This window comes from Oncorhynchus nerka, linkage group LG12 (assembly GCF_034236695.1).
Source record: "Oncorhynchus nerka isolate Pitt River linkage group LG12, Oner_Uvic_2.0, whole genome shotgun sequence".
Classification (NCBI taxonomy): domain Eukaryota; kingdom Metazoa; phylum Chordata; class Actinopteri; order Salmoniformes; family Salmonidae; genus Oncorhynchus; species Oncorhynchus nerka.
Genome location: NC_088407.1, coordinates 18,203,345 through 18,230,304, shown reverse-complemented (window position 1 = coordinate 18,230,304; position 26,960 = coordinate 18,203,345). Strand labels below are relative to the sequence as shown.

At 42.8% G+C, this 26,960-nt stretch overlaps 1 protein-coding gene and 1 long non-coding RNA gene across 2 annotated transcripts; both read right to left on the bottom strand.

The window, feature by feature from the left end:
• Positions 1 to 6,940: 6,940 nt before the first annotated feature.
• LOC135574267 (uncharacterized) lies at positions 6,941 to 8,436 on the bottom strand. The gene is made up of 3 exons (XR_010465262.1): positions 8,035 to 8,436; positions 7,724 to 7,794; positions 6,941 to 7,492 (listed from the first exon to the last, which is right to left on the bottom strand). It is a non-coding gene; the product is annotated as an uncharacterized LOC135574267 (long non-coding RNA).
• A 226-nt stretch (positions 8,437 to 8,662) lies between these two features.
• LOC115139041 (mucin-5AC-like) lies at positions 8,663 to 16,996 on the bottom strand. Its single transcript, XM_065026025.1, has 4 exons — positions 16,901 to 16,996; positions 16,546 to 16,601; positions 9,119 to 9,877; positions 8,663 to 8,913 (listed from the first exon to the last, which is right to left on the bottom strand). The coding sequence occupies exons 2-4, from the start codon at positions 16,580 to 16,582 to the stop codon at positions 8,663 to 8,665; spliced, it is 1,047 nt and encodes a 348-aa protein (XP_064882097.1). The 5' UTR covers positions 16,583 to 16,601; positions 16,901 to 16,996.
• Positions 16,997 to 26,960: the final 9,964 nt, after the last annotated feature.

Sequence of the window (26,960 nt, the reverse complement as noted above, 5' to 3'; positions counted from 1 at the left end):
GGCCCTGTCTCTGTATCAGTTAGTGGTGAAGAAGACTCAGCAGGTGGTGAAATAAATGCTGCCCTTTGTCTCTGTATCAGTTAGTCCAGGTGAAGAAGACTCAGCAGGTGGTGACCAGGGCAATTCGTGAGGCCCTGTCTCTGTATCAGTTAGCCCAGGTGAAGAAGACTCAGCAGGTGGTATGAACCATTGCCAACCCCTCTCTGTATCAGTTAGTCCAGGTGAAGAAGACTCAGCAGGTGGTGAGAGTGAGGCCCTGTCTCTGTATCAGTTAGTCCAGGTGAAGAAGACTCAGCAGGTGGTGAGAGTGAGGCCCTGTCTCTGTATCAGTTATCGGGAACAGAGGTGAAGAGAAAGACTCAGCAGGTGGTGAGAGTCCGGCCCTGGGTCGGAGGTTTGTCAGTTAGTCCAGGTGAAGAAGACTTAGCAGGTGGTGAGAGTGAGGCCCTGTCTCTGTATCAGTCAGCCCAGGTGAAGAAGACTCAGCAGGTGGTGAGAGTGAGGCCCTGTCTCTGTATCAGTTAGCCCAGGGGAGGAAGACTCAGCAGGTGGTGAGAGTGACGCCCTGTCTCTGGTGGTGAGAGTGAGGCCATGTCTCTGTATCAGTTAGTCCAGGTGAAGAAGACTCAGCAGGTGGTGAGAGTGAGGCCCTGTCTCTGTATCAGTTAGTCCAGGTGAAGAAGACTCAGCAGGTGGTGAGAGTGAGGCCCTGTCTCTGTATCAGTTAGTCCAGGTGAAGAAGACTCAGCAGGTGGTGAGAGTGAGGCCCTGTCTCTGTATCAGTTAGTCCAGGTGAAGAAGACTCAGCAGGTGGTGAGAGTGAGGCCCTGTCTCTGTATCAGTTAGCCCAGGTGAAGAAGACTCAGCAGGTGGTGAGAGTGACGCCCTGTCTCTGTATCAGTTAGTCCAGGTGAAGAAGACTCAGCAGGTGGTGAAAGTGAGGCCCTGTCTCTGTTTCAGTTAGACCAGGTGAAGAAGACAGCAGGTGGTGAGAGTGAGGCCCTGTCTCTGTATCAGTTAGAATCCAGGTGAAGAAGACTCAGCAGGTGGTGAGAGTGAGGCCCTGTCTCTGTATCAGTTAGTCCAGGTGAAGAAGACTTAGCAGGTGGTGAGAGTGAGGCCCTGTCTCTGTATCAGTCAGCCCAGGTGAAGAAGACTCAGCAGGTGGTGAGAGTGAGGCCCTGTCTCTGTATCAGTTAGCCCAGGGGAGGAAGACTCAGCAGGTGGTGAGAGTGACGCCCTGTCTCTGGTGGTGAGAGTGAGGCCATGTCTCTGTATCAGTTAGTCCAGGTGAAGAAGACTCAGCAGGTGGTGAGAAATGAGGCCCTGTCTCTGTATCAGTTAGTCCAGGTGAAGAAGACTCAGCAGGTGGTGAGAGTGAGGCCCTGTCTCTGTATCAGTTAGTCCAGGTGAAGAAGACTCAGCAGGTGGTGAGAGTGAGGCCCTGTCTCTGTATCAGTTAGTCCAGGTGAAGAAGACTTAGCAGGTGGTGAGAGTGAGGCCCTGTCTCTGTATCAGTCAGCCCAGGTGAAGAAGACTCAGCAGGTGGTGAGAGTGAGGCCCTGTCTCTGTAACAGTTAGCAAACCAGGGGAGGAAGACTCAGCAGGTGGTGAGAGTGACGCCCTGTCTCTGGTGGTGAAGTGAGGCCATGTCTCTGTATCAGTTTTGTCCAGGTGAAGAAGACCAGCAGGTGGTGAATGTGTCTCTCCTTAGCCAGTGAAGACTCAGCAGGTGGTGAATATGCCCTGTCTCTGTATCAGTTAGTCCAGGTGAAGAAGACTCAGCAGGTGGTGAATGAGGCCCTGTCCCTGTATCAGTTAGTCCAGGTGAAGAAGACTCAGCAGGTGGTGAGAGTGAGGCCCTGTCTCTGTATCAGTTAGTCCAGGTGAAGAAGACTCAGCAGGTGGTGAGAGTGAGGCCCTGTCTCTGTATCAGTTAGTCCAGGTGAAGAAGACTCAGCAGGTGGTGAGAGTGAGGCCCTGTCTCTGTATCAGTTAGTCCAGGTGAAGAAGACTCAGCAGGTGGTGAGAGTGAGGCCCTGTCTCTGTAGGTCCAGGTGAAGAAGACTGGTGGTGAGAGTGAGGCCCTGTCTCTGTATCAGTTAGTCCAGGTGAAGAAGACTCAGCAGGTGGTGAGAGTGAGGCCCTGTCTCTGTATCAGTTAGTCCAGGTGAAGAAGACTCAGCAGGTGGTGAGAGTGAGGTCTCTGTATCAGTTAGTCCAGGTGAAGAAGACTCAGCAGGTGGTGAAAGTGAGGCCCTGTCTCTGTATCAGTTAGTCCAGGTGAAGAAGACTCAGCAGGTGGTGAGAGTGAGGCCCTGTCTCTGTATCAGTTAGTCCAGGTGAAGAAGACTCAGCAGGTGGTGAGAGTGAGGCCCTGTCTCTGTATCAGTTAGTCCAGGTGAAGAAGACTTAGCAGGTGGTGAGAGTGAGGCCCTGTCTCTGTATCAGTCAGCCCAGGTGAAGAAGACTCAGCAGGTGGTGAGAGTGAGGCCCTGTCTCTGTATCAGTTAGCCCAGGGGAGGAAGACTCAGCAGGTGGTGAGCAGTATCAGTTAGTCCAGGTGGTGGTGAGAGTGAGGCCCTGTCTCTGTATCAGTTAGTCCAGGTGAAGAAGACTCAGCAGGTGGTGAGAGTGAGGCCCTGTCTCTGTATCAGTTAGTCCAGGTGAAGAAGACTCAGCAGGTGGTGAGAGTGAGGCCCTGTCTCTGTATCAGTTAGTCCAGGTGAAGAAGACTCAGCAGGTGGTGAGAGTGAGGCCCTGTCTCTGTGGGTGAGAGTGAGGCAGTCAGCCCAGGTGAAGAAGACTCAGCAGGTGGTGAGAGTGAGGCCCTGTCTCTGTATCAGTTAGCCCAGGGGAGGAAGACTCAGCAGGTGGTGAGAGTGACGCCCTGTCTCTGGTGGTGAGAGTGAGGCCATGTCTCTGTATCAGTTAGTCCAGGTGAAGAAGACTCAGCAGGTGGTGAGAGTGAGGCCCTGTCTCTGTATCAGTTAGTCCAGGTGAAGAAGACTCAGCAGGTGGTGAGAGTGAGGCCCTGTCTCTGTATCAGTTAGTCCAGGTGAAGAAGACTCAGCAGGTGGTGAGAGTGAGGCCCTGTCTCTGTATCAGTTAGTCCAGGTGAAGAAGACTCAGCAGGTGGTGAGAGTGAGGCCCTGTCTCTGTATCAGTTAGCCCAGGTGAAGAAGACTCAGCAGGTGGTGAGAGTGAGGCCCTGTCTCTGTATCAGTTAGTCCAGGTGAAGAAGACTCAGCAGGTGGTGAGAGTGAGGCCCTGTCTCTGTATCAGTTAGTCCAGGTGAAGAAGACTCAGCAGGTGGTGAGAGTGAGGCCCTGTCTCTGTATCAGTTAGTCCAGGTGAAGAAGACTCAGCAGGTGGTGAGAGTGAGGCCCTGTCTCTGTATCAGTTAGTCCAGGTGAAGAAGACTTAGCAGGTGGTGAGAGTGAGGCCCTGTCTCTGTATCAGTTAGCCCAGGTGAAGAAGACTCAGCAGGTGGTGAGAGTGAGGCCCTGTCTCTGTATCAGTTAGTCCAGGTGAAGAAGACTGAAGAAGACTCAGCAGGTGGTGAGAGTGAGGCCCTGTCTCTGTATCAGGTTAGTCCAGGTGAAGAAGACTCTCAGCAGGTGGTGAGAGTGAGGCCCTGTCTCTGTATCAGCCCTGTCTCTGTATCAGTTAGTCCAGGTGAAGAAGACTCAGCAGGTGGTGAGAGTGAGGCCCTGTCTCTGTATCAGTTAGTACAGGTGAAGAAGACTTAGCAGGTGGTGAGAGTGACGCCCTGTCTCTGTATCAGTTAGTACAGGTGAAGAAGACTTAGCAGGTGGTGAGAGTGACGCCCTGTCTCTGTATCAGTTAGTCCAGGTGAAGAAGACTTAGCAGGTGGTGAGAGTGAGGCCCTGTCTCTGTATCAGTTAGTCCAGTTGAAGAAGACTTAGCAGGTGGTGAGAGTGAGGCCCTGTCTCTGTATCAGTTAGTCCAGGTGAAGAAGACTCAGCAGGTGGTGAGAGTGAGGCCCTGTCTCTGTATCAGTTAGTCCAGGTGAAGAAGACTCAGCAGGTGGTGAGAGTGAGGCCCTGTCTCTGTATCAGTTAGTCCAGGTGAAGAAGACTCAGCAGGTGGTGATATGATAAAAATAAATAGAATAGAACTAAGCACAGGCAAAATCCTAGAGGATAACCTGGTTCAGTCTGCTTACCAACAGACACGAGAGACAAATTCAACCTTTTAGCAGGACAATAACCTAATACACAAGGCTAAATATACACTTCAGTTGCTTACCAAGATAACATGGAATGTTTTTGAGAGTCTTGGTTACACTTTTGACTGAAATCAGATTGAAAATGTATGGCAAGACTTTAAATGGCTTGAAGATTTATTTTAAGAATAATGTGCAAATATTTTAGAAAGACTCAAGAGCAGTGATATTACAGTTTTTCTCAGTCCCTTGGTGCATTTTTCACATCATCCCTAACATGTGCAAAATAATAAGTGCATTTCTCAGAACAATTTGTACAAACTGCAATATACAATAGATATGTTTCTAAAGCTAGTCAGTCACTAAAAATCCTTAGTCCATCTCTCAAAAGTAAATATTCATGCCAATGATCATGTCAGTGTCATCAGAATGATAAGTCATTGAGTCATTGTTCACGAACAAGGTCGTCAAAATGTTTAGGCATGTTGTCAATGTAACTGTGTACTTTGACAGTATTACCTGATGTAAACTTAGGCTACAGTTTGGATGACAGTTACTGTATTGAAAATGCACAAGGCTGCACTTCTATGGCATATATCAATTTCAACAGTACTATTTACATATTACTGTATGTGGGTTATTGATTGAAAGAGACTGGACAACCCAAGAGGCACAAAGGAAAAAAAACTCAATTAGAAATAAACACAGGAAACCACCCCTAAGGCACAACTTTGCCCGCAGCACTGTTGTGCTGTCTCTACACATCCAGACGTTCCTGTCTGTCGGCCCACATATTCTCATCCACATCACACCGGATATTTTCCCTTCCAATGCAACGTGGAAAGAATCTTTTGGAATGCCTTATCCATCCTCTGCAGGCGTCTACTGTGATGTCCTCACATGCTGCATCCATTGCAGCCAGCAGGGTCATCTGTGTGTGTGGCTGACGATCGTACACCTTCCACCTCCATGCTGAAAATAACTCCTCAATTGGGTTAAGGAATGGTGAATAAGGTGGGAGGAATTCTATGAGCATCCTCGGGTGGGTCACAAACCATTGCCTTATGATGTTTGATCGATGGAAACTCACATTATCACAAATGACCACATACTTTGGCAAATCCTCTCTAAACAGACCCCTCTCATCATCAGGGATGAGAGCCCTGTAGAGAGTCTCTAAAAAGTTGAGTAGATGCTGGGTGTTGTATGGCCCTATAAGGGGGATATGGGTTAGGACACCATGCTCCGAAATAGCAGCACACATGGTGATATTTCCTCCCCGTTGGCCTGGCAAATCCACAGTAGCTCTGTGACCGATGATATTCCGACCCCGCCTTCTGCATTTGGTCAGGTTGAAGCCAGCCTCATCCACGTATACAAAGTTGTGACAGGGTTCACTTGATTCCAACTCCATTATACGCTATATCCCAGAACACACAGTTGAATTTGTTTTGGAAAGGAAGAGTGACATAAAATGTACATATATTGCATGTTCCTTCCACAACAATGGAAATGTGTGCAGTTTATGCTTACTGTAATATGTATCACTATAAAATGTTGCTGTAAAGTAGTTACATAGATATATGTTTTACCTGTACATACTGGTAACGTAGCTCCTTAACTCTGTCCTCATTCCTTTGGAATGGTACACGGTACAGCTGTTTCATACTCATCTGGTTTCTATGCAGCACCCTGTCGATGGTTGAGATGCTAACCGTATGGATGTTTTCAAAGACATCGTTGTCTTCTATAATGGTCCTTTGTATTTCCCTGAGTCTCATGGCATTGTTTACTCGGACCATGGTGCAAATAGCCTCCTCCTGTTGAGGTGTGAAAAGGCGTCCTCTCCCACCGGTTTGAGGTAATCTTGCAGTCCTATGTGGGGAAAAATGCAGTGATGCATCACACACTTTCACATAGACAAAAACTATGTGAACACACATTTTACTGTAAAACATACAGGTGGGTGCATGTAAGGTGCAGTATGTATCTGTATAGAGTATATTTCTGTATGCTGTGAAATACAAGTGGACTACTGTAATATGAAGCATTGTAGGAAGTATACCGTATACTGCTTATATACAGTAACAGTGCAGTGTACATTGGTGGACATACCTGTTCTCTCTTCAAAACGTTTGAACTATTAAGGACACGGTTGATCTCCCAATATTCGGCTGCACCCTTCGACCCGCCTCAGCCATTGTAAGGCCATGATTGACAACATGGTCTACAATAGTGGCCCTTATGTCATCAGATATGTGCCTATGTCCTCTTCTGCCTTTTCCTCTGTTTTGCCTTCCACCACGCATCCTTGCTCCTCTTCTTCCTCCTCTTGGCTGTTGACACTGTTCGTTTCCTGGTCCATCCATTATTGGAAAATTGCAACTCTGTGTTGTGGTCTGTCTATATATGCTTGCCAATTGATTCTTCATGAGATGCAACTTTGAGCAATTTAGACAACTGGTTGATTGTTGGTTGAACTAACACTTTTACATTCCTTCATGAGTGAGGGTCAATTTCACCTGCACGATTCATCAATTCACGTTTTTGTACAAAAGGTCTAATAGAAATGTGTAAAACTATGCTTGACAGTTTATGACAAATAGTTCAACAATTTTGCATGTAATGGCTTATGCAAGGAACTAATGCCTAGATGTTTAGAGGGGTAAGACTATTCAACAGAGAGCCATCTACCATATTTTGATCAACATGACATGAGCAATTGATAATGTGGAAAAAAGCTGACACTTGTACATTATCAATTGCAATTTGTTCAAAGGAATAAGAAAATGCTTTAATGATGTGCACAAGTGACAAGATGATTTGGAATTTGTACAAGTATTATCAAAAATTGCACTTTTGATCTAAGAAATGCAGCAAAGCGACTGAGAAAAACTGTAACACATGTTAACTCAGGAGGATGAAAACTTATCTAATCAAGATATATTAGTGTTTTATTGATCATGTATATATTTTTTACAAATGTTAGATTTGTTCTTCTCACTTTGTAACACAACAAAATGAGGGAAAAGTCAAGGGAACTTTCTGAAGGTACGGTAGGTATTTAGTTACTAGTACATTAGGTCCAGTTACCATAGGTCATGGGGTAAGAGTGTAATCTGGAAAATAATCCATTGTAAATGATGTGTGTAAAATATCTCAGTGATCAGTTTTGTATTCTGTTCTGTCTGTGTTTTCTCTCCGGTGCCCTTCTCCTCTTCACCCCGTCAACTAGCTCTGAATGAATGTCAATCGCAGTGTAGAGTCCAATGGCAGCCCTTGTCTGATCAGATACTCACGAAGCTGGAATAAACACAGGGTTTACATCATTTAGGACATTTGATAATGCCACATTCCTATCCTCTTCACGCTACTTCCCCCTCATTCACTTTCCATCTGTATTCAAGATACTTATTTGTTAAAGCAACCTTACATCCCTTTGATGAATGAGATTTTTCCTCATTCTATTATCACCTTTGGAGATTAATTCATAATAATTCATAATAAAATGCTACGTTTAATAGGGACTCTTACCTGCTTCAAGATCTCAGATTCGGTTTGGACTGTCGTCATGGAAAATTTCACCCTCAGTACAAACCTATAACCTGTAGAGACACAATGATTCAATAATAAGAACAAGCATTAAGCAAAACAAACAGACTGACAGACAGACAGACAGACAGACAGACAGACAGACAGACAGACAGACAGACAGACAGACAGACAGACAGACAGACAGACAGACAGACAGACAAGTACTGTACTATAAGAAAAAAAGGAGACTTGACAGGGTTGACCACTAGTGCCAATTTCATTAGCTATTAAGTAAAGAAAATCACACTTACTAAGCCCACTATTCGTGGTTGACTGTCCGGCAGATGTAGTTGTAGTGTTCATTTGTGTAGTTTTTGGTAGCTCAGTAGTGGTTGTGAAATTAGCTAAAGTTATTATTGTTGTGTTAGGAGCTGTAGTTGTTGTATTAGGAGCTGTAGTTGTTGTATTAGGAGCTGTAGTAGTTGTACTAGGAGCTACAGTTGTTGTTGTAGTAGGAGCTGTAGTAGTTGTATTAGGAGCTGTAGTAGTTGTATTAGGAGCTGTAGTTGTTGTATTAGGAGCTGTAGTAGTTGTACTAGGAGCTGCAGTTGTTGTATTAGGAGCTACAGTTGTTGTTGTACTAGGAGCTGTAGTTGTTGTATTAGGAGCTGTAGTAGTTGTATTAGGAGCTGTAGTTGTTGTATTAGGAGCTGCAGTTGGTTGTTGTACTAGGAGCTGCAGTTGTTGTTGGTTGTTGTCGTAGGAGCTGCAGTTGTTGTTGTAGGAGCTGCAGTGGTTGTTGTACAGTTGTTGTTGTACTAGTGCAGTTGTTGTCGTAGGAGCTGCAGTTGTTGTCGTAGTAGGAGCTGGTTGTTGTGGTTGTTGTACGTGCAGTTGTTGTCGTAGGAGCTGCAGCTAGGAGCTGCAGTTGTTGTCGAGCTAGTAGGAGCTGCAGTTGTTGTCGTAGTAGGAGCTGCAGTTGTTGTTGTAGTAGGAGATGCAGTTGTTGTCAGTAGAGCTGCAGTGGTTGGTTGTTGTACTAGGAGCTGTAGTGGTTGTTGTACTAGGAGATACAGTTGTTGTTGTACTAGGAGCTGCAGTGGTTGTTGTACTAGGAGCTGCAGTTGTTGTCGTAGTAGGAGCTACGGTTGTTGTCGTAGTAGGAGCTGCAGTTGTTGTCGTAGTAGGAGCTGTACGTAGTAGGAGATGCAGTTGTTGTTGTACTAGGAGGTTGTTGTCGGAGCTAGTAGGAGCTGCAGTTGTTGTTGTCGGAGCTAGGAGCTGCAGTTGTTGTTGTCTGTAGTTGTTGTACTTGGAGCTGCAGTGGTTGTTGGTGTGTTTGTCGTAGGAGCTAGGAGCTGCAGTGTTGTTGTCGTACTAGGAGCTAGGAGCTGCAGTTGTTGTCGGTTGTTGTCGTAGTAGGAGCTGCAGTTGTTGTCGTAGTAGGAGCTGCAGTTGTTGTCGTAGTAGGAGCTGCAGTTGTTGTCGTACTAGGAGCTGCAGTTGTTGTTGTACTAGGAGCTGCAGTTGTTGTTGTACTAGGAGCTGCAGTTGTTGTCGTAGTAGGAGCTGCAGTTGTTGTTGTACTAGGAGCTGCAGTTGTTGTCGTAGTAGGAGCTGCAGTTGTTGTTATAGTAGGAGCTGCAGTTGTTGTTGTATTAGGAGCTGCAGTTGTTGTCGTAGTAGGAGCTACGGTTGTTGTCGTAGTAGGAGCTGCGGTTGTTGTCGTAGTAGGAGCTGCAGTTGTTGTTATACTAGGAGCTGCAGTGGTTGTTGTACTAGGAGCTGCAGTGGTTGTTGTACTAGGAGCTGCAGTTGTTGTTGTACTAGGAGCTGCAGTGGTTGTTGTACTAGGAGCTGCAGTTGTTGTTATACTAGGAGCTGCATTTGTTGTTGTACTAGAAGCTGCAGTTGTTGTAGTAGGAGATGTGGTTGTAGTTGTCATAGCAGGAAGTGTGGTTGTTGGAGTAAGAGCTACAGTTGTGGTTGTAGAAGGATCTGTGGTTGTTGTAGTAGGAGCTGCAGTTGTAGTTGTAGAAGGATCTGTGGTTGTTGTAGTAGGAGCTGCAGTTGTTGCTATAGTAGGAGCCTCAGTTGTGGTTGTCATATTAGGATCTGTGGTTGTGCTTGTTACAGAGCACAGGCTGCCTATTACTGGGACAAATATTACAATTATTAGGTAGCTTAACAATACCTTAAGACCAGAGACCAGAAATTGGCCATGGCTTTTCCAAAACATCTGCCCATTTTTTCCCTCAACGTCACCACACAAAATATTGACTGGCCCAGTGGTCTTAAGATGCACCAGCACATCTGGCATTTGCTGGAAATTCCATATAACTAGTCTATTTGTGACCCGTTTCAAGAAGCTAGGCCTAATATCGCATGTCACTACTTCACAGGAGAGGCATTTCAATTTTTTTTTTATTGTTGTCAAAATGCGTTTTTTGGCATAAAAGCCTTCTGGAATATGTGAACGTTCATGTGCCTTAATTTCAAACTTTTATGCCATCTGTATATACGAATACAATTCTTACAATACGAGCCTAGTTGGTTTAGCCACGGAAAATACAGGAACCTTCCTTTCAGCCATGATTGGTTGAGATAATGGATGGACTGGACATGCCGAGAGATGAGTTTGGGTTTGTATTCCATGTAGCATGATTCTATTTATAACATGACCTGCTCAGTGTGTGTGGATCATTCTTTCTACAGCAGCTTTTTTTCCAAAGATATCATAAAGAACTGAAAATGCTTTGCTGGACTACTTTCTGGAGGATGACCATGCCATGCTGAATCTCTCAATGAATCAGACAATGAGGAAATCCCTGATTTATGTCAAAACATTTTAATTGAACCACACATTGTAGAGTCCTCTAATGACAGTGGTGGGGAAGAAACGTGGTGTCATTGTCACAGAAGAATATGACCGAGTATATGACCGAGTTTTGAAATCAGTGGAAGCAGGGAGTTGATTGCCAAATAAGGAGAGAGTCCAAAAGAGAACACAGAAGGCTGTTGTATAAAACTTGTTTCTGGATTACATCTTCTAACTAAGGGCTCCCATAGAGGGAGAAGCGGTCATCCATGTATACAAGTAATAGTCTAGCTACATTTACAGATATTATACGTTTCTAATTTTGTAAGAAAGTTTTTCTTCATTGCAAGTTAAAGTGTACTGTTAGCTAGCTGTCTAGCTAACGTTAGCTGGCTGGCTGGCTCGCTAGCTAACGTTACTTATATGATTTGTGTAGTAATGTTTGTCAATTTTTCAATTTGCATTGACAGTTATAGCCTAATGTTAGCTAGCTAAAATTGAACCTATTTGGTTGGCTTTAGCTAGTTGCAGATTCATGCATGGTTGTATTGCCACGTTCTTCAGATCGGAAAGTCGGCGCTCTAGAAAGAGGCCCAAGTTCCGGAGTTGGAATTCCCAATTGACTGTTTAAATCGATTTATCACAGTTGGAGGTATTTTTTTCCCAGAGTTTCCATTTGTTTTGAACTGTTACGGTTTTCTTCCTGGGAAGGAGAGGCGGACCAAAATGCAGCGTGGTTATGGTTGAACATCTTTAAAAAAGATGATAACGTGAACAATATACATATACAAAACAAGAAAACGTGGAAAAACCAAAACAGTCCTAACAAAACACAGAGACAGGAAACAATCACCCACGGAATACTAAAAACTAACAACGATAAACACCTGCCTCTGATTGAGAACCACTCTAGGCAACCATAGACTTACCTAGAATACTACACTGAACACAACCCCATCAATCTACAAAACGCCTAGACAAGACAAACACATAATCACCCATGTCACACCTGGCCTAACCACAATAATAAAGAAAACACAAAATAGTAAGGCCAGGGCGTGACATGAACGCTCAAATGAGATTTTGGCCTATTTATTGCTATATCTCCTCATGCCATTTGCACACACTGTATATATATTATTTGTTTCTATTGTGTTGACTGTACGCTTGTTTATTCCATGTAACTCTGTGTTGTTGTTTCATGTCGCACTGCTTTGCTTTATCTTGGCTAGGTCGCAGTTGTAAATGAGAACTTCTTCTCAACTAGTTTACCTGGTTAAATAAAGGTGAAATCAATTTTTTTTAAATAATTTAAAAAATGTGAGTTCCCAATTGATTTGAACGCGGCGTTAGTTGGGATTATGGTTCATTGTTTAGCTAGCTAGCTACATGTCTAAACAAAAGACTCTACTATGCAAGTGACCATTTCACGGCACCGTTTAGACCTTCTGTGTCCTGTGCATGTGACAAATAACCTTTGATTTTATTTTATATAGTGTATGTTAACCAGAGATGGTAATCTGAAGAACAACTTGACCTGCACCAAAGTCAAATGAGGATATTGGCCAAATCAAGTCAAACATTATTTATCACTTGCGCCGAATACAGCAAGTGTAAACCTTATCGTGAAATTCTTACTTACAAGCCCTTAACCAACAGTGCAGTTCAAGAAAAGTTTTTTTTTTAAATTACAAAATAAAAATAAAAAAATATAAAAAGTAACACAAAAACATAACAATAACTAGGCTATATACAGGGGGTACCTGTATAGTCAGTGTGCGGGGGTACAGATTAGTTGAGGTAATTTGTGCATGTAGGTAGGGGTGAAGTGACTATGCATAGATAATAAACAACGAGTAACAGCAGTGTACAAAACAAATGGAGGGTGGGGTCAATGTAAATAGTCCGGTGGCAATTTTATTAATTGTTCAGCAGTCTTATGGCTTTGGGGTAGAAGTTGTTAAGGAGCCTTTTGGACCTAGACTTGGTGCTCCGGTACCGCTGGCCATGAGGAAGCAGAGAAAACAGTCTATGACTTGGGTGACTGGAGTCTCTGAAAATTTTATGGGCATTCCTCTGACACCGCCTATTATAAATGTCCTGGATGGCAGGAAGCTTGGCCCCAGTGATGTACTGGGGCGTACGCATTACCCCTCTGTAGCGCCTTACGGTCAGATGCCGAGCAGTTTCCATACCAGGCGTAGCTGTAGAACTTTTTGAGGATCTGGGGACCCATGCCAAATCTTTTCAGTCTCTTGAGGGGGAAAAGGTTTTGTCCTGCTCTCTTCATGACTGTCTTGGTTTGTTTGGACCATGATAGTTTGTTGGTGATGTGGACACCAAGGAACTTAGAACTCTCAACCTGCTCCACTACAGCCCAGTTGATGTTAATGGGGGCCTATTCAGCCCGCCTTTTTCTGTAGTCCACGATCAGCTCCTTTGTCTTGCTCACATTGAGGGAGAGGTTGTTGTACTGGCAGTTCTCTGACCTCTTCCCTATAGGCTGTCTCATCGTTGTCGGTGATCAGGCCTACCATTGTTGTGTCGTCAGGAGTCTTAATGATGGTGTTGGAGTCGTGTTTGGCCACACAGTCGTGGGTGAACAGGGAGTACAGGAGGGGACTAAGTACACACCCCTGAGGGGCCCCAGAGAATCAGCGTGGCAAACGTGTTGTTGACTTCCTTTACCACCTGGGAGCGGCCCATCAGGAAGTCCAGGATCCAATAGCAGAGGGAGGTGTTTAGTCCCAGGGTCCTTAGCTTAGTGATGAGCTTTGTGGGCACTATGGTGTTGAACGCTGAGCTGTAGTCAATGAACAGCATTCTCACGTAGGTGTTCCTTTTGTCCAGGTGGGAAAGGGCAGTGTGGAGTGCGATTGACATTGCATCATCTGTGGATCTGTTGGGGGTGGTAATGCGAATTGGAGTGGGTCTAGGATATCCAGGACGATGCTGTTGATGTGAGCCATGACCAGCCTTTCAAAGCACATCATGGCTACCGACATGAGTGCTACAGCCAGTAATCATTTAGGCAGGTTAGCTTCGCTTCCTTGGGCACAAGGACTATGATGGTGTGCTTTAAACATGTAGGTATTAAAGACTTGGTCAGTGAGAGGTTGAAAATGTCAGTGAATACACTTGCCAGTTGGTCCACGCATGCTTTGAGTACACGTCCTGGTAATCGATCTGGCCCCGCGGCTTTGTGAATGCTGACCTGTTTTAAAGGATTTGCTCACATCGGCTACCGAGAGCATTTTCACACAGTCATCTAGAAAAGCTGGTGCTCTGGTGCATGCTTCAGTTTTGCTTTCCTCGAAGCGAGCATAAAAGGCATTTAGCTTGTCTGGGAGGCTCACGTCACTGGGCAGCTCGCATCTGGGTTTCCCTTTGTAGTCCGTAATAGTTTTCAAGTCCTGCCACATCTGACGAGCATCAAATCCGGTGTAGTAGGATTCAATCTTAATCCTGTATTGACGCTTTTCTTGTTCAATGGTTCGTCTGAGGTCATTGCGGGATTTCTTATAAGAGTCCGGATTAGTGTTCTGCTCTTTGAAAGCAGCAGCTCTAGCCTTTAGCTCAATGCAGATGTTGCCTGTAATCCATGGCTTCTGGTTGGGATATGGTCACTGTGGGGATGATGTCACTATTACACTTATTGATGAAGCTGATCACCGAGTTGGTATTCTCTTCAATGCCATTGGATGAATCCTGGGACATATTCCAGTCCTGTAGAGTAGCATCTGCGTCATCTGACCACTTCCTGCTTTAGTTTTTGCTTGTAAGCAGGAATCAGATGAGAACTCTCTTGGTAGATAGTGTGGTCTACAGGTACTCTACCTCAGACGAGCAATACCTTGAGACTTCTTTAATATTAGACATCGCGCACAAGCTGTTATTGACAAATAGACACACACGCCCCCCACCCCCACCCCTCGTCTTACCAGACCTAGCAACTTTGTTATGCTGGTGCATGGAAAATCCCACCAGCTCTATATTATCCGTGTCGTTGTTAAACCACGACTCTGTGAAACATAATATATTACAGTTCTTAATGTCCCGTTAGTGATAATCGTATAATCGTAGATCATTAATTTTATTTTCCAATGATTGCATGTTAGCAAGTAGAACGAAGGCAGTGTGAGTTTATCCGCTCGCCTACGGATTCTCAGAAGGCAGCCCGATTTGCGTCTTCTTTTCCTCCATCTTTTCTTCACGGATTTGGGCCTGTTCCCGGGAGAGCAGTATATCCTTCTCGTCGGACTCCTTAATAAAGGAAAAAGCTTTTTCCAGTTTGTGGTGAGTAATTGCTGTCCTGATGTCCAGAAGTTATTTAAGAGACAGTAGCAACAATATTATGTACAAAATAAGTAAACAAAAAGTTAAAAACAATGCAACAAAAGAAACAAAATAGCACAATTGGTCAGGAGCATGTAAAACGTCAGCCATCCTCTTCGGCGCCATCTTAACAATCACGAGATAAAGTGTAATTTTCACTTTTAGTTTTGAAATCTTTGGTTGTTTACTACACTGTGAATCCTTAATAACCTCTTAAGTCGACCCTCTACTTTTTCGAACATTCTGTTAAAAATCGCGCAACATTTCAGCGCCCTGCTACTCATGCCAGGAATATAGTATATGCATATGATTAGTATGTGTGGATAGAAAACACTCAGACGTTTATAAAACTGGTTAAATCACGGCTGTGACTATAACAGAACGTGCGTTTCATCGAAAAGTGCAAGAAAATCTGATCACTGAAAATGGAAATAAATATCCTTGCGCTACTTCCAGGAGTTGTTCAAAGTGAACCGAATTAAATGAGGCCGAGGTTGCAGTGCCTACAGCTTCCACACGTTGTCTAGAGTCTTGTCATTTGATTCGGCTTTGATTCTTGGTCAAACCGACACAAGGGAACCGATTCCCTCCGGTCTCCGACCAGATGTTTTGGTCGAGCTCTCTCCAAGACATTTTTTCGAGACGGACATCTTACAACTATAGAATATACATCGCCTCGTGATGAATTTTATCGCTTATTAACGTGTACTAATACCTAAAGTTGCATTACAAAAGTATTTCGAAGTGTTTTGTGAAAGTTTATCGTCGACTTTTTGAATTCAAAAAAATGACGTTACGTTTTTTCGTTTATCACACAGTCTACATAGAATGATATCTAGGCTATATATGGACCGATTTAATCGAAAAAAAGACCCAATAGTGATTATGGGACATCTAGGAGTGCCAACAAAGAAGATGGTCAAAGGTAATGAATGTTTAATATTTTATTGTGCGGTTTGTGTAGCGCCGAATATGCTAATTATTTTGTTTACGTCCCCTGCGGGTCTTTTGGGGTGTTACATGCTATCAGATAATAGCTTCTCATGCTTTCGCCGAAAAGCATTTTAAAAATCTGACTTGTTGCCTGGATTCACAACGAGTGTAGCTTTAATTCAATACCCTGCATGTGTATTTTAATGAACATTTGAGTTTTAACTAATACTATTAGCATTTAGCGTAGCGCATTTGCATTTCCAGAGCTCTAGATGGGACGCCTGCATGCCAGGTAGGAGCAAGAGGGATGGGTGGGTCTAAGGCGTAAGAGTGTGTGAACGATGCTGAATGGGTGTAGAGTTCTCCAGTTGGTGTACCAAAACATTCTCGGACCATTTTCTCAAAAGTGGGTTACAAGTTTATCACATTTCAAAGCAGAATTACTTTCCTATTGTTCCTCCACTGCACTGTATGATATACTATTTTCTAGCTCTGAGTCTCTACTTCTTTCCAATATAAAAAACACTATTTCAGATTTGCTACATACGACCTGAATCCAGGTGGTGGGTCACATTTCTGATTATTTCTTCACAAAATGTAGAGAGGCCCATTGGGCTAAAGATGGACCATCCGATCTGGCATTTGTCCGGACATCCCTATAACCAGTCCGTTTCTACTTAAGCTTGAATAGCTTTTTAAAACAATAACAATAACTTAACAGGAGATAGATACTAACCTGAGAAAATCATGATGAGAAACACCCCAAGTTCCATTGCTGTTTTGGTATTCCCTCTAATGCACGGATGAACAAAAAGATTAATCAAATTCAAAATAACTTTGAAACAATTATTATTTTCAATTATACATACTAATCAATAATACAAATTGAAATATGTTGTCTCAACACAAAAGGTATACTAAACAGTAAGCAGTTAAAAATCTCATTGAGTGTTTCTAAGTGAGATTTTTCTGTCAATACGGTAAGCCTACCTGTAAGTAAGAGTGTTCACTAATCCATACATTTACATTTTGATAATAGTGCATGTACTTTCAATGTATAATAATTGATAGATTAATAGAAAGCGTCTCACAAAAATGGTTGCTGCTTGTCTTCCTCGGTGTTCAGGCTTCTGTGAGCTCCTCATCAACTGAGTTTCTCTTTAATAATGTTTTCTTTGTCAGCTGGCATCCCAAATGGCATCCTATTCCCTATATAGTGCACTGCTTTGAATAGGGCCCATAAGGAATAGGGTGCCATTCGGGGTGTACACTCAGCCTCTGGTAGTTACAGTAACTATGCAGTTAAACAAGGAAGAAAAAACTATCATGACAGTAAGCAACTTCTGGTAACACTTGAAAATCAAGCAAGAATTTATCAGCATTTGTGACTGCATTTCTTTATGTGAACTTATATCAAATGTTGAAGATTGTCTTTTCTGTACACATAAAAGTACAGACTCATAGCTTAAATATGGTATATCATACACTGTAGTTGGAGGAAACTTAACAAGGTTATGTTGCTTTTGAAGTTGATAAACGTGTTATCCAACTTACGAGACAATAGAAGAATATGCCCTCGAAAGTGTTTCACACTTGCTCATGAGCTTTTCTTTGAGGGTGCTCATTCAGCATTGGTCACACCATCTTACGCCTTAGCCCCACCCATCTATTTAAGGAATCACATGTGAAGACATGCTAAAAACTGAGTGAGTAAGATAGCATAGTAAACAAGTGTTGAAAGTAATAGCCTACAGTCAGGAAAAACTCCAGGTAAAAATACACTTCATCTAGTCCATGGCCTATATCTTAACATGCTGTTCTTCAAATTATGGTCTCTTGTAAGCACACTCTATATCAAATCAAACCAACGTTTATTTGTCATGTACACAGGATACAGAAGTTGTAAACAGTACAGTGAAATGCTTCCTTGCCAGTTCTTCCTAATTCCACGACTGGTCTACCGACGTCACCGCACGAAGAGGCGAAAACAGACTTACCCCCATCGCGACGTCCTCCCCCCACAAAGGCTAACTTTCTAGCCCCTGCTATCTGCTTGCTTGCTAACCCAGTCTGCTAACTGCTAAACTCCCGGGACCTGGTCTGCTAACTGCTAGCTTGCCTGCCCGGTCTGCTAACTGCTAGCCCTTGCTAACTGCTTGCTTGTTAACCCGGTCTGCTAACTGCTAGCTTGCCTGCCCGGTCTGCTAACTGCTAGCCCTTGCTAACTGCTTGCTTGCCTGCCCGGTCTGCTAACTGCTAGCCCTTGCTAACTGCTTGCTTGCTAACCCGGTCTGCTAACTGCTAGCTTGCACTGGTCTACTAACTGCTAGCTCATGCTAAATGCTTGCTTGCTAACCCGACCTGCTAACTGCTTGCTTGCCCTGGTCTACTAGCTGCTAGCTTATTTAGCTCCAGCCTACTAACTGTTAGCTTTGCCTGAATCGCCGTGTCCCCAGTCAGCCCAACCACTCACTGGACCCATATGTTCACTTGGCTACACATGCCTCTCTCTAATATCAATATGCCTTGTCCATTACAGTCCTGGTTAGTGATTACTGTCTTATTTCACTGTAGAGCCTCTAGCCCTGCTCAATATGCCTTAACCAACCATGTTGTTCCACCATATGCGATGACATCACCTGGTTTAAACATCTCTAGAGACTATATCTCTCTCTTCATTACTCCATGCCTAGGTTTACTTCCAATGTACTCACATCCTACCTTACCTTTGTCTGTACACTATGCCTTGAATGTATGCTATCGTGCCCAGAAACCTGCTCCTTTTACTCTCTGTTCTGAACGTGTTAGACGGCCAGTTCGTATAGTCTTTAGCCGTACCCTTATCTTACTTCTCCTCTGTTCCTCTGGTGATGTGGAGGTTAATCCAGGTCCTGCAATGCCTAGCTCCACTCCCACCCCCCAGGTGCTCTCATTTGTTGACGTCTGTAAACGTAAAAGCCTTGGTTTCATGCATGTTAACCTTAGAAGCCTACTCCCTAAATTTGTATTACTCACTGCTTTAGCACACTCTGCCAACCCAGATGTCTTAGCCGTGTCTGAATCCTGGCTTAGGAAAACCACCAAAAACCCTGAAATCTCCATTGTTAATTATAACGTTTTCCGCCAAGATAGAACTGCCAAAGGGGGTGGTGTTGCAATCTACTGCAAAGATAGCCTGCAGAGTTCTGTATTACTTTCTAAGTCTGTACCCAAATAATTTGAGCTTCTACTTCTAAAAATGCACCTTTCCAGAAACAAGTCTCTCACTGTTGCCTCTTGCTATAGACCTCCCTCTGCCCCCAGCTGTGCCCTCGATACTATATATGAACTGATTGCCCCCCATCTATCTTCTGAGCTCGTGCTACTAGGTGACCTAAACTGGGACATGCTTAACTTGATTATTTATTGTCTTGTCATGGCTAAGATGCAATCAGAAACATGTCAAACAAGTGTGTGTTTGTGTGTGTGTGTGTGTGGGTGGGTGCTCGCGTGTGTGTAGACGATTATGTGGGACTGCCAAGCTTTGATTCAAATCTGAGGAATATCACATCCTCTATCGGAAAGTGAAATCAACCCGGTAAGCCATGGTTAGTTATTTTATGATTTACTTTCACTACTCAATATTTCACGTGCCTATGTTTTTAAAACTTACAAATCGTTGTCCTCAGTAAGGTCTGAACTAAGGTTTAAGATGTCATGTTGGAGATGGGTTTCCCCCAACCTCTTTATGTGTCACCATCCTTCACACACAGTATATGGACCTGCTATACAGAGAGATGGTGGGTTTTCTCTGTGTTCTTCTATCGTCAGGAGACACCATCATAGGTGAGTCACCAAGATGGTTGAAACACACTATTGGATTACCCGATCAGTACTGTATTGGCTGAGATGCAGGGATGAACTGAGGCAGGTAATCTGCCTGTGCATTTCTAATACACAACCCATTTTATTCCTATTCCTAATGTTCATTTTGACAGACTATTTACCAGAATTGGCCTTTGGCAGTCCGTCCCTGCTGAAATGTTATCTTTTCACATAGCATATTCCATCACAGCTGACCTGACAAATATAAGATTTCTGTGAAGCATAGAATCATCACTTAGTCCAACCAAGTACATGGTGTCCAACGTTTCAGCACACAGCCTCTCTCTCTCTCTTTCTCTCAATTCAATTCAAGGGGCTTTATTGGCATGGGAAACACATATTAACATTGCCAAAGCAAGTAAAGTAGATTATACACAAACGTGAAATAAACAATAAAAATTAACAGTAAACATTACATTCACAGAAGTTCCAAAATAATGAAGACATTACAAATGTCCTATTACATACATATACAGTCTTGTAACGATGTTCAAATGGTTAAAGTACAAAAGGGAAAATAAATCAACATAAATATGGGTTGTATTTGCAATTGTGTTTTCTCTCTCTCTCACTCTCTCACTCTGTGACTCTGTCACTCTGTCAGGAATCATCACCTATAAAGGATTCAATTCCTGCTCACTGAGATCCTCCAACAGGGATTTCATCCCTATATACAATACAGCACAGGACATTCTGGCCATATTCTTCACTGTTATCAATTTACCTACTGATTTATTGGATTATATTGACTCATCAATATGTAGGGTGGCGTCTTTCGGGTGGGACGTTAAACGGGTGTCATGAGTCTCTGAGATCATTAAAGATCCCATGGCACTTATCGAGTAGGGTTGTTAACCCCGGTGTCCTGGCTAAATTCCCAATCTGGCCCTCAAACCATCACGGTCACCGAATAATCCCCAGTTTACAATTGGCTCATTAATCCCCCTCCTCTCCCCTGTAACTATTCCCCAGGTCGTTGCTGCAAATGAGAACGTGTTCTCAGTCAATTTACCTGGTAAAATAACGGATAAATAAAAAATTAAAAAATAAATATGTCAAATGAAACTGACTTTGAGCCCACTGATAGGATAGTTTTTCCTGGTCAGGCTACACAGTGAGGAAATACTCCTGGCTTTCCTAAAAATCTGTTTGATTCCGGAATTCCTGGTTATTCCTGGAATCTTCGAAGCCATGATTTCTGGAAAACCTGGGAATTTTGGGTAAGTTACCGTAATCACTGACTTACCTTACATGATTGTGTAGCAATGTCATTGTTCTCTATTGATTGACTTTACCTGTTGTTTTACTTTTAGGCCTCTGGGGTGAGTCAAAGCAACAATCATCCTATTCATCAGTAACAGTCACCTGGACAGCACCATCCTAAGCCTCATTGGGCAACATCGTAGTCAAGTGAGTCTCTGCTACAATTGCTAAATAACGGTAACTTTGACAAAATTTCCGGATTTTCCAAAAATCCTGCTTATTTTCTCTTGATTCCAGAATCCTGTGAACGTTACAAACATGGGAAAATAACACGCTATGCATTTATTTTTGACAAGCTTTTTCTGTAGGAAGAAACAGCTCCTACTACAACAACTACAGCTCCTACTACAACAACTACAGTTCCTACTACAACTACAGTTCCTAATACAACAACTACAGTTCCTACTACAACAACTACAGTTCCTACTACAACAACTACAGCTTCAAATATAACAACTACAGCTCCTACTACAACAACTACAGCTCCTAATACAACAACTACAGCTCCTAATACAACTACAGCTCCTACTACAACAACTACAGCTCCTAATACAACAACTACAGCTCCTACTACAACAACTACAGCTCATAATACAACACCTACAGCTCCTAATACAACACCTACAGCTCCTAATACAACAACTACAGCTCCTAATACAACAATTACAGATCCTACTACAACACATACAGCTCCTAATACAACAACTACAGTTCCTACTACACCAACTACAGCTCCTACTACAACAATTACAGTTCCTACTACAACTACAGTTCCTAATACAACAACTACAGCTCCTACTACAACAACTACAGTTCCTAATACAACAACTACAGCTCCTACTACAACAACTACAGTTCCTAATACAACAACTACAGCTCCTACTACAACAACTACAGTTCCTACTACAACTACAGTTCCTAATACAACAACTACAGCTCCTAATACAACAACTACAGCTCCTACTACAACAACTACAGTTCCTAATACAACAACTACAGCTCCTACTACAACAACTACAGTTCCTAATACAACAACTACAGCTCCTACTACAACAACTACAGTTCCTACTACAACTACAGTTCCTAATACAACAACTACAGCTCCTACTACAACAACTACAGTTCCTAATACAACAACTACAGCTCCTAATACAACAACTACAGCTCCTACTACAACAACTACAGTTCCTAATACAACAACTACAGCTCCTAGTACAACAACTACAGCTCCTACTACAACAACTACAGGTCCTACTACAACAACTACAGCTCCAAATACAACAACTACAGCTCCTACTACAACACCTACAGCTCCTAATACAACACCTACACCTCCTAATACAACAACTACAGCTCCTACTACACCAACTACAGGTCCTACTACAACAACTACAGCTCCAAATACAACAACTACAGCTCCTAATACAACAACTACAGCTTCTAATACAACAACTACAGCTCCTACTACAACAACTACAGCTCATAATACAACTACAGCTCCTACTACAACAACTACAGCTCCTACTACAACACCTACAGCTCCTAATACAACTACAGTTCCTACTACAACACCTACAGCTCCTAATACAACACCTACAGCTTCTAATACAACAACTACAGCTCCTAATACAACAACTACAGCTCCTAATACAACTACAGCTCCTACTACAACAACTACAGCTCCTACTACAACACCTACAGCTCCTAATACAACTACAGTTCCTAATACAACAACTACAGCTCCTACTACAACAACTACAGCTCCTAATACAACAACTACAGCTCCTACTACAACACCTACAGCTCCTAATACAACTACAGTTCCTAATACAACAACTACAGCTCCTACTACAACAACTACAGCTCCTAATACAACAACTACAGCTCCTACTACAACACCTACAGCTCCTAATACAACACCTACAGCTCCTAATACAACAACTGCAGCTCCTAATACAACACCTACAGCTCCTAATACAACAACTACAGCTCCTACTACAACAACTACAGCTCCTAATACAACAACTACAGCTCCTACTACAACAACTACAGCTCCTAATACAACTACTACAGCTCCTAATACAACAACTACAGCTCCTACTACAACAACTACAGCTCCTAATACAACACCTACAGCTTCTAATACGACAGCTGCAGCTCCTACTACAACAACTACAGCTCCTAATACAACAACTACAGCTCCTACTACAACACATACAGCTCCTAATACAACAACTACAGCTCCTAATACAACAACTACAGCTCCTAATACAACACCTACAGCTCCTAATACAACACCTACAGCTCCTACACCAACTACAGCTCCTACTACAACAACTACAGCTCCTACTACAACAACTACAGCTCCTAATACAACACCTACAGCTCCTAATACAACACCTACAGCTCCTACTACAACACCTACAGCTCCTACTACAACAACTACAGCTCCTAATACAACACCTACAGCTCCTAATACAACAACTACAGCTCCTACTACAACAACTACAGCTCCTAATACAACACCTACAGCTCCTAATACAACACCTACAGCTCCTAATACAACACCTACAGCTCCTAATACAACACCTACAGCTTCTAATACAACAGCTGCAGCTCCTACTACAACAACCACAACTACATTTCCTACTACAATAATCAAAGCCTCTACTCTGACAACAATTACACAGCGAATCCCAGGACTACCAACAACTATACAATCAATACCTCAACAGATGAGCACTACACCTCAAACTGACGGACAGTCAACAACTAATAGTGGACCTGGTAAGTGTGATTTACTTAATTTAATATTTAATGTAATTGGTCAAAAAGGCCAACCCTGTCACGTCCTTTCCTTTTAAATACTGTGTTTGTCAGTCTGTCTGTCTGTCTGTCAGTCTGTTTGTTTGTTTCATACTTGTTCGTATTATTGACTCATTGTGTCTCTACAGGATATACGTTTGAGTTAACCGAATCTGAAATCTTGAAGCAGGTGAAAGTTAATGTCACACATACAGTACCCAGTCATGAGTTTGGACACACCTACTCATTTAAGGGTTTTTCTTTATTTTGTCATATTTTCTACATTGTAGAATAATAGTGAAGACATAAACTATGAAATAACACATACGGAATCATGTAGTAACCAAACAAGTGTTAAACAAATCCAAATACATATTATATTTGTGATTCTTCAAAGTAGCCACCCATTGCTTTGATGACAGCTTTGTACAGTCTTGGCAAAGGTGTGTCCAGGATGAGGGAAAATCTCACTCATCAAAGGGATTTAAATGTATTGGTTGCTTTAACAAATGTATAAAGATGGAAAGTGAAGGAGTAGGAAGGAGCGTGAGGAAAGTAGCATTAACAAATGTGTTAAAAGATGTATTAAATGATAACCCCTGTGTTAATTCCAGCTCCGTGAGGAACCGGTCAGACGAGGGCTGCCAGGGGACTTTACACTGTGATTGAGAATCGTTCAGAGCTAGTTGACAGGGGGAAGAGGAGGAGGAGAGAAAACACAGACAGAACAGAATGCAAACCTGTTCACAAAAACAGCTTACACAAATAAGATAAATAGATTATCTTGCGGATTACATTCTTACCACATGACCTACAGTGCTGTAAACTATAAGGAATTAAATATCTATCTACGTTTAGTTGTTTGAATTTGCAATAAACATTATAAATATCCTGTACTACCTTTGAAATGAAATTATTTAGGTTAATGACTATATTTGACCTAAAAGTGTTTATTATAGATCGGAATAAGATTTTGACAAATCAAACTTATGTTGCATCTTTTGAAAATAAAAGGTTTTGTTCTTCTGAATATCTGTGTGTCAGACCTTTCTGGCGTGGAGAGGGTTAAAAGATGGGGAGGCAGACACAATATCATACATACAGCACTGTAGAAAGGGGAGGGGCTAAACTTTACCTCAGCATTTGATTGACACACAGCGGAACCTGATTAACTCTACACTGCCACCTGAGAGGTCAACCTCCTGTCAGCCAAGGTATGTGACATAACACAGGGATGCAGGAGATATAATTTCTGCTATTCAGTTATGTGTTATCAGCTTTGATCTAAAACATTGAGTTGTCTGTCACTGGATTCTGGTTTCCCATAGTTCGGAGTATGATTCATGATGTCACTGGACCGCTGGGTGTCTGTGATTCGCTCACAGGCAGCTGATAAGGCACTAGGGTCTGTATTCACTCGGAAACAAATGGAATCTGTCATGGAAAAATTGCAAGATTATGTTATAATGCTTTTATTGCATCAAATGGTTGTTTCATTCGACAGAATAGAGTATTCTGTTAACTATTGTGCGTGTGTTCTACTGAGGATGGGCCTCTATGAGATAACACTGACAGATTAGATTGACAATGTCTTTGGGTGATAAAACCTAAAGAGCATTCCAGAGAACATGAGTTAATGTTTCTGCTCTATACCGTACCAGGAAGAGATGGTTCCAGTTTGGAGTCTTAACCTTGTGACATATTCTATGTATCTGTTGTTTGTCATGTAGGTTGAAAGGGGTGTATCTTGGCTATAAAAGACCTTTGTACTTTTGTCTTGCCGCTCTCAAAGGATCATTAGAAATGGTGAATCGTTGACAAGTCATTGCTATTGCAAAGCTCTTATTATTAAAGATTTAGTTTAAGTATAACTCTGACTTGATAGTAAAGAAATGAACCACAAAGCAAACGAGGAGGGACTAATGTCCCAACTAACGTCCCAACTAACTAACGTGACCAATAAGAAACATTAGTTTTCTAGCAAAACTTCTTCCGTGTGCACTAATGAATAGAGTTTTCAAACCTTGTGTTGTCTTTAGGGGCATAAATGACCCGTCACTTTGTTTAACAGCAGAGAAAACCCCCGAAATAATATTTTCATACTTGAAATTTGATGTATTTTCCTAGAGTGACCCTAATATTAGAAAAAGTGAAACATTGCCTTTATTCATAATTCCATGGAAGCTGTACACCACCAGTGTACAAAGATTGTCTTGGGGTCATATTTTGACCCGGCAGTTATAAAATAATTTACACACCACAAAAAACACAAAGACACACACACAATGAGAAATTGAAATTATGTGTGCTACTGATTGAACTCACCCAGCAGCTCCTGAAGAGGAAGATCACCATGGTTGGCACAGTTAGAAAGAACAAGCCTGAGCCCCCTGCACTCCTCACAACAAGGGGGACAGAGATCTTCTCATGGAATTTTGCCTACACCCCCACCACCACTTTAGTTTCTTACCTGCCAAAGAGGAACAAGAATTTGGTCCTCCTGAGCACACTGCACAAAACGGCTGAGGTCAGTGATTATGAGGACAGGCAGCCAGCCATCGTCCTGGACTACAACCACAACAAAGGAGGCATGGACAACCTGGACAAGGTGATTGGAACTTACAGCTGCAGGAGGATGACTGCTCGCTGGCCCCTGGTCATTTTCCATAACATCATTGATGTGTCCTCATAAAATGCTTTCATGATATGCAACAACATCAATCCTACCTGGATGCCTGATAAGCGGAACAAGAGGAGGGTGTTCCTGGAGCAGCTGGAAAGGCACTTGTAACCCCACACATTCAAAGAAGGGAGCACCTCCCCCGCACAGCAGCCTCTGCAGAGCTTGTGAAAGCTGTTCAAGGGGCTGAATTGTTTCCTGACCCACCTGAGGCTGCAGCTGGGGCAGGCAAGAGGAGGAGATGCCAATTCGGCCCCCAATGAAGGATCCACCTTTCATTTTCCATTTGTTTTGTCTTTGTTTTCTGCACACCTGGTTTCATGCCCCAATTACATGTTCATGTATTTAACCCTCTGTTTCCCCCATGTTGTTGTGCGTGATTGTTTCTATTTTCATTCGGTACGTTATGGCTGGTTTTCGACGGGTGCTGTTTTCATCCGTGCGTAATTGATTATCGTTTATTGTTGGTCAAGTGTATTGTTACCATGTGCCTTTATTTTGAGTAAAGTATGTTGCTCACTCATTCTGCTCTCCTGCAC

Coding starts and splice junctions, on each gene's coding strand:
- LOC115139041 (XM_065026025.1), bottom strand. CDS start 16,582: ATGGAACTTGGGGTGTTTCTCATCATGATTTTCTCAG. Junction 9,878..16,545: donor TCTCATCATGATTTTCTCAG/GTTAGTATCTAT, acceptor TATTTGTCCCAG/TAATAGGCAGCCTGTGCTCT. Junction 8,914..9,118: donor GACAACAACCGACAACAACT/GCAGCTCCTAGC, acceptor TACTACGTACAG/CTCCTACTACGACAACAACT.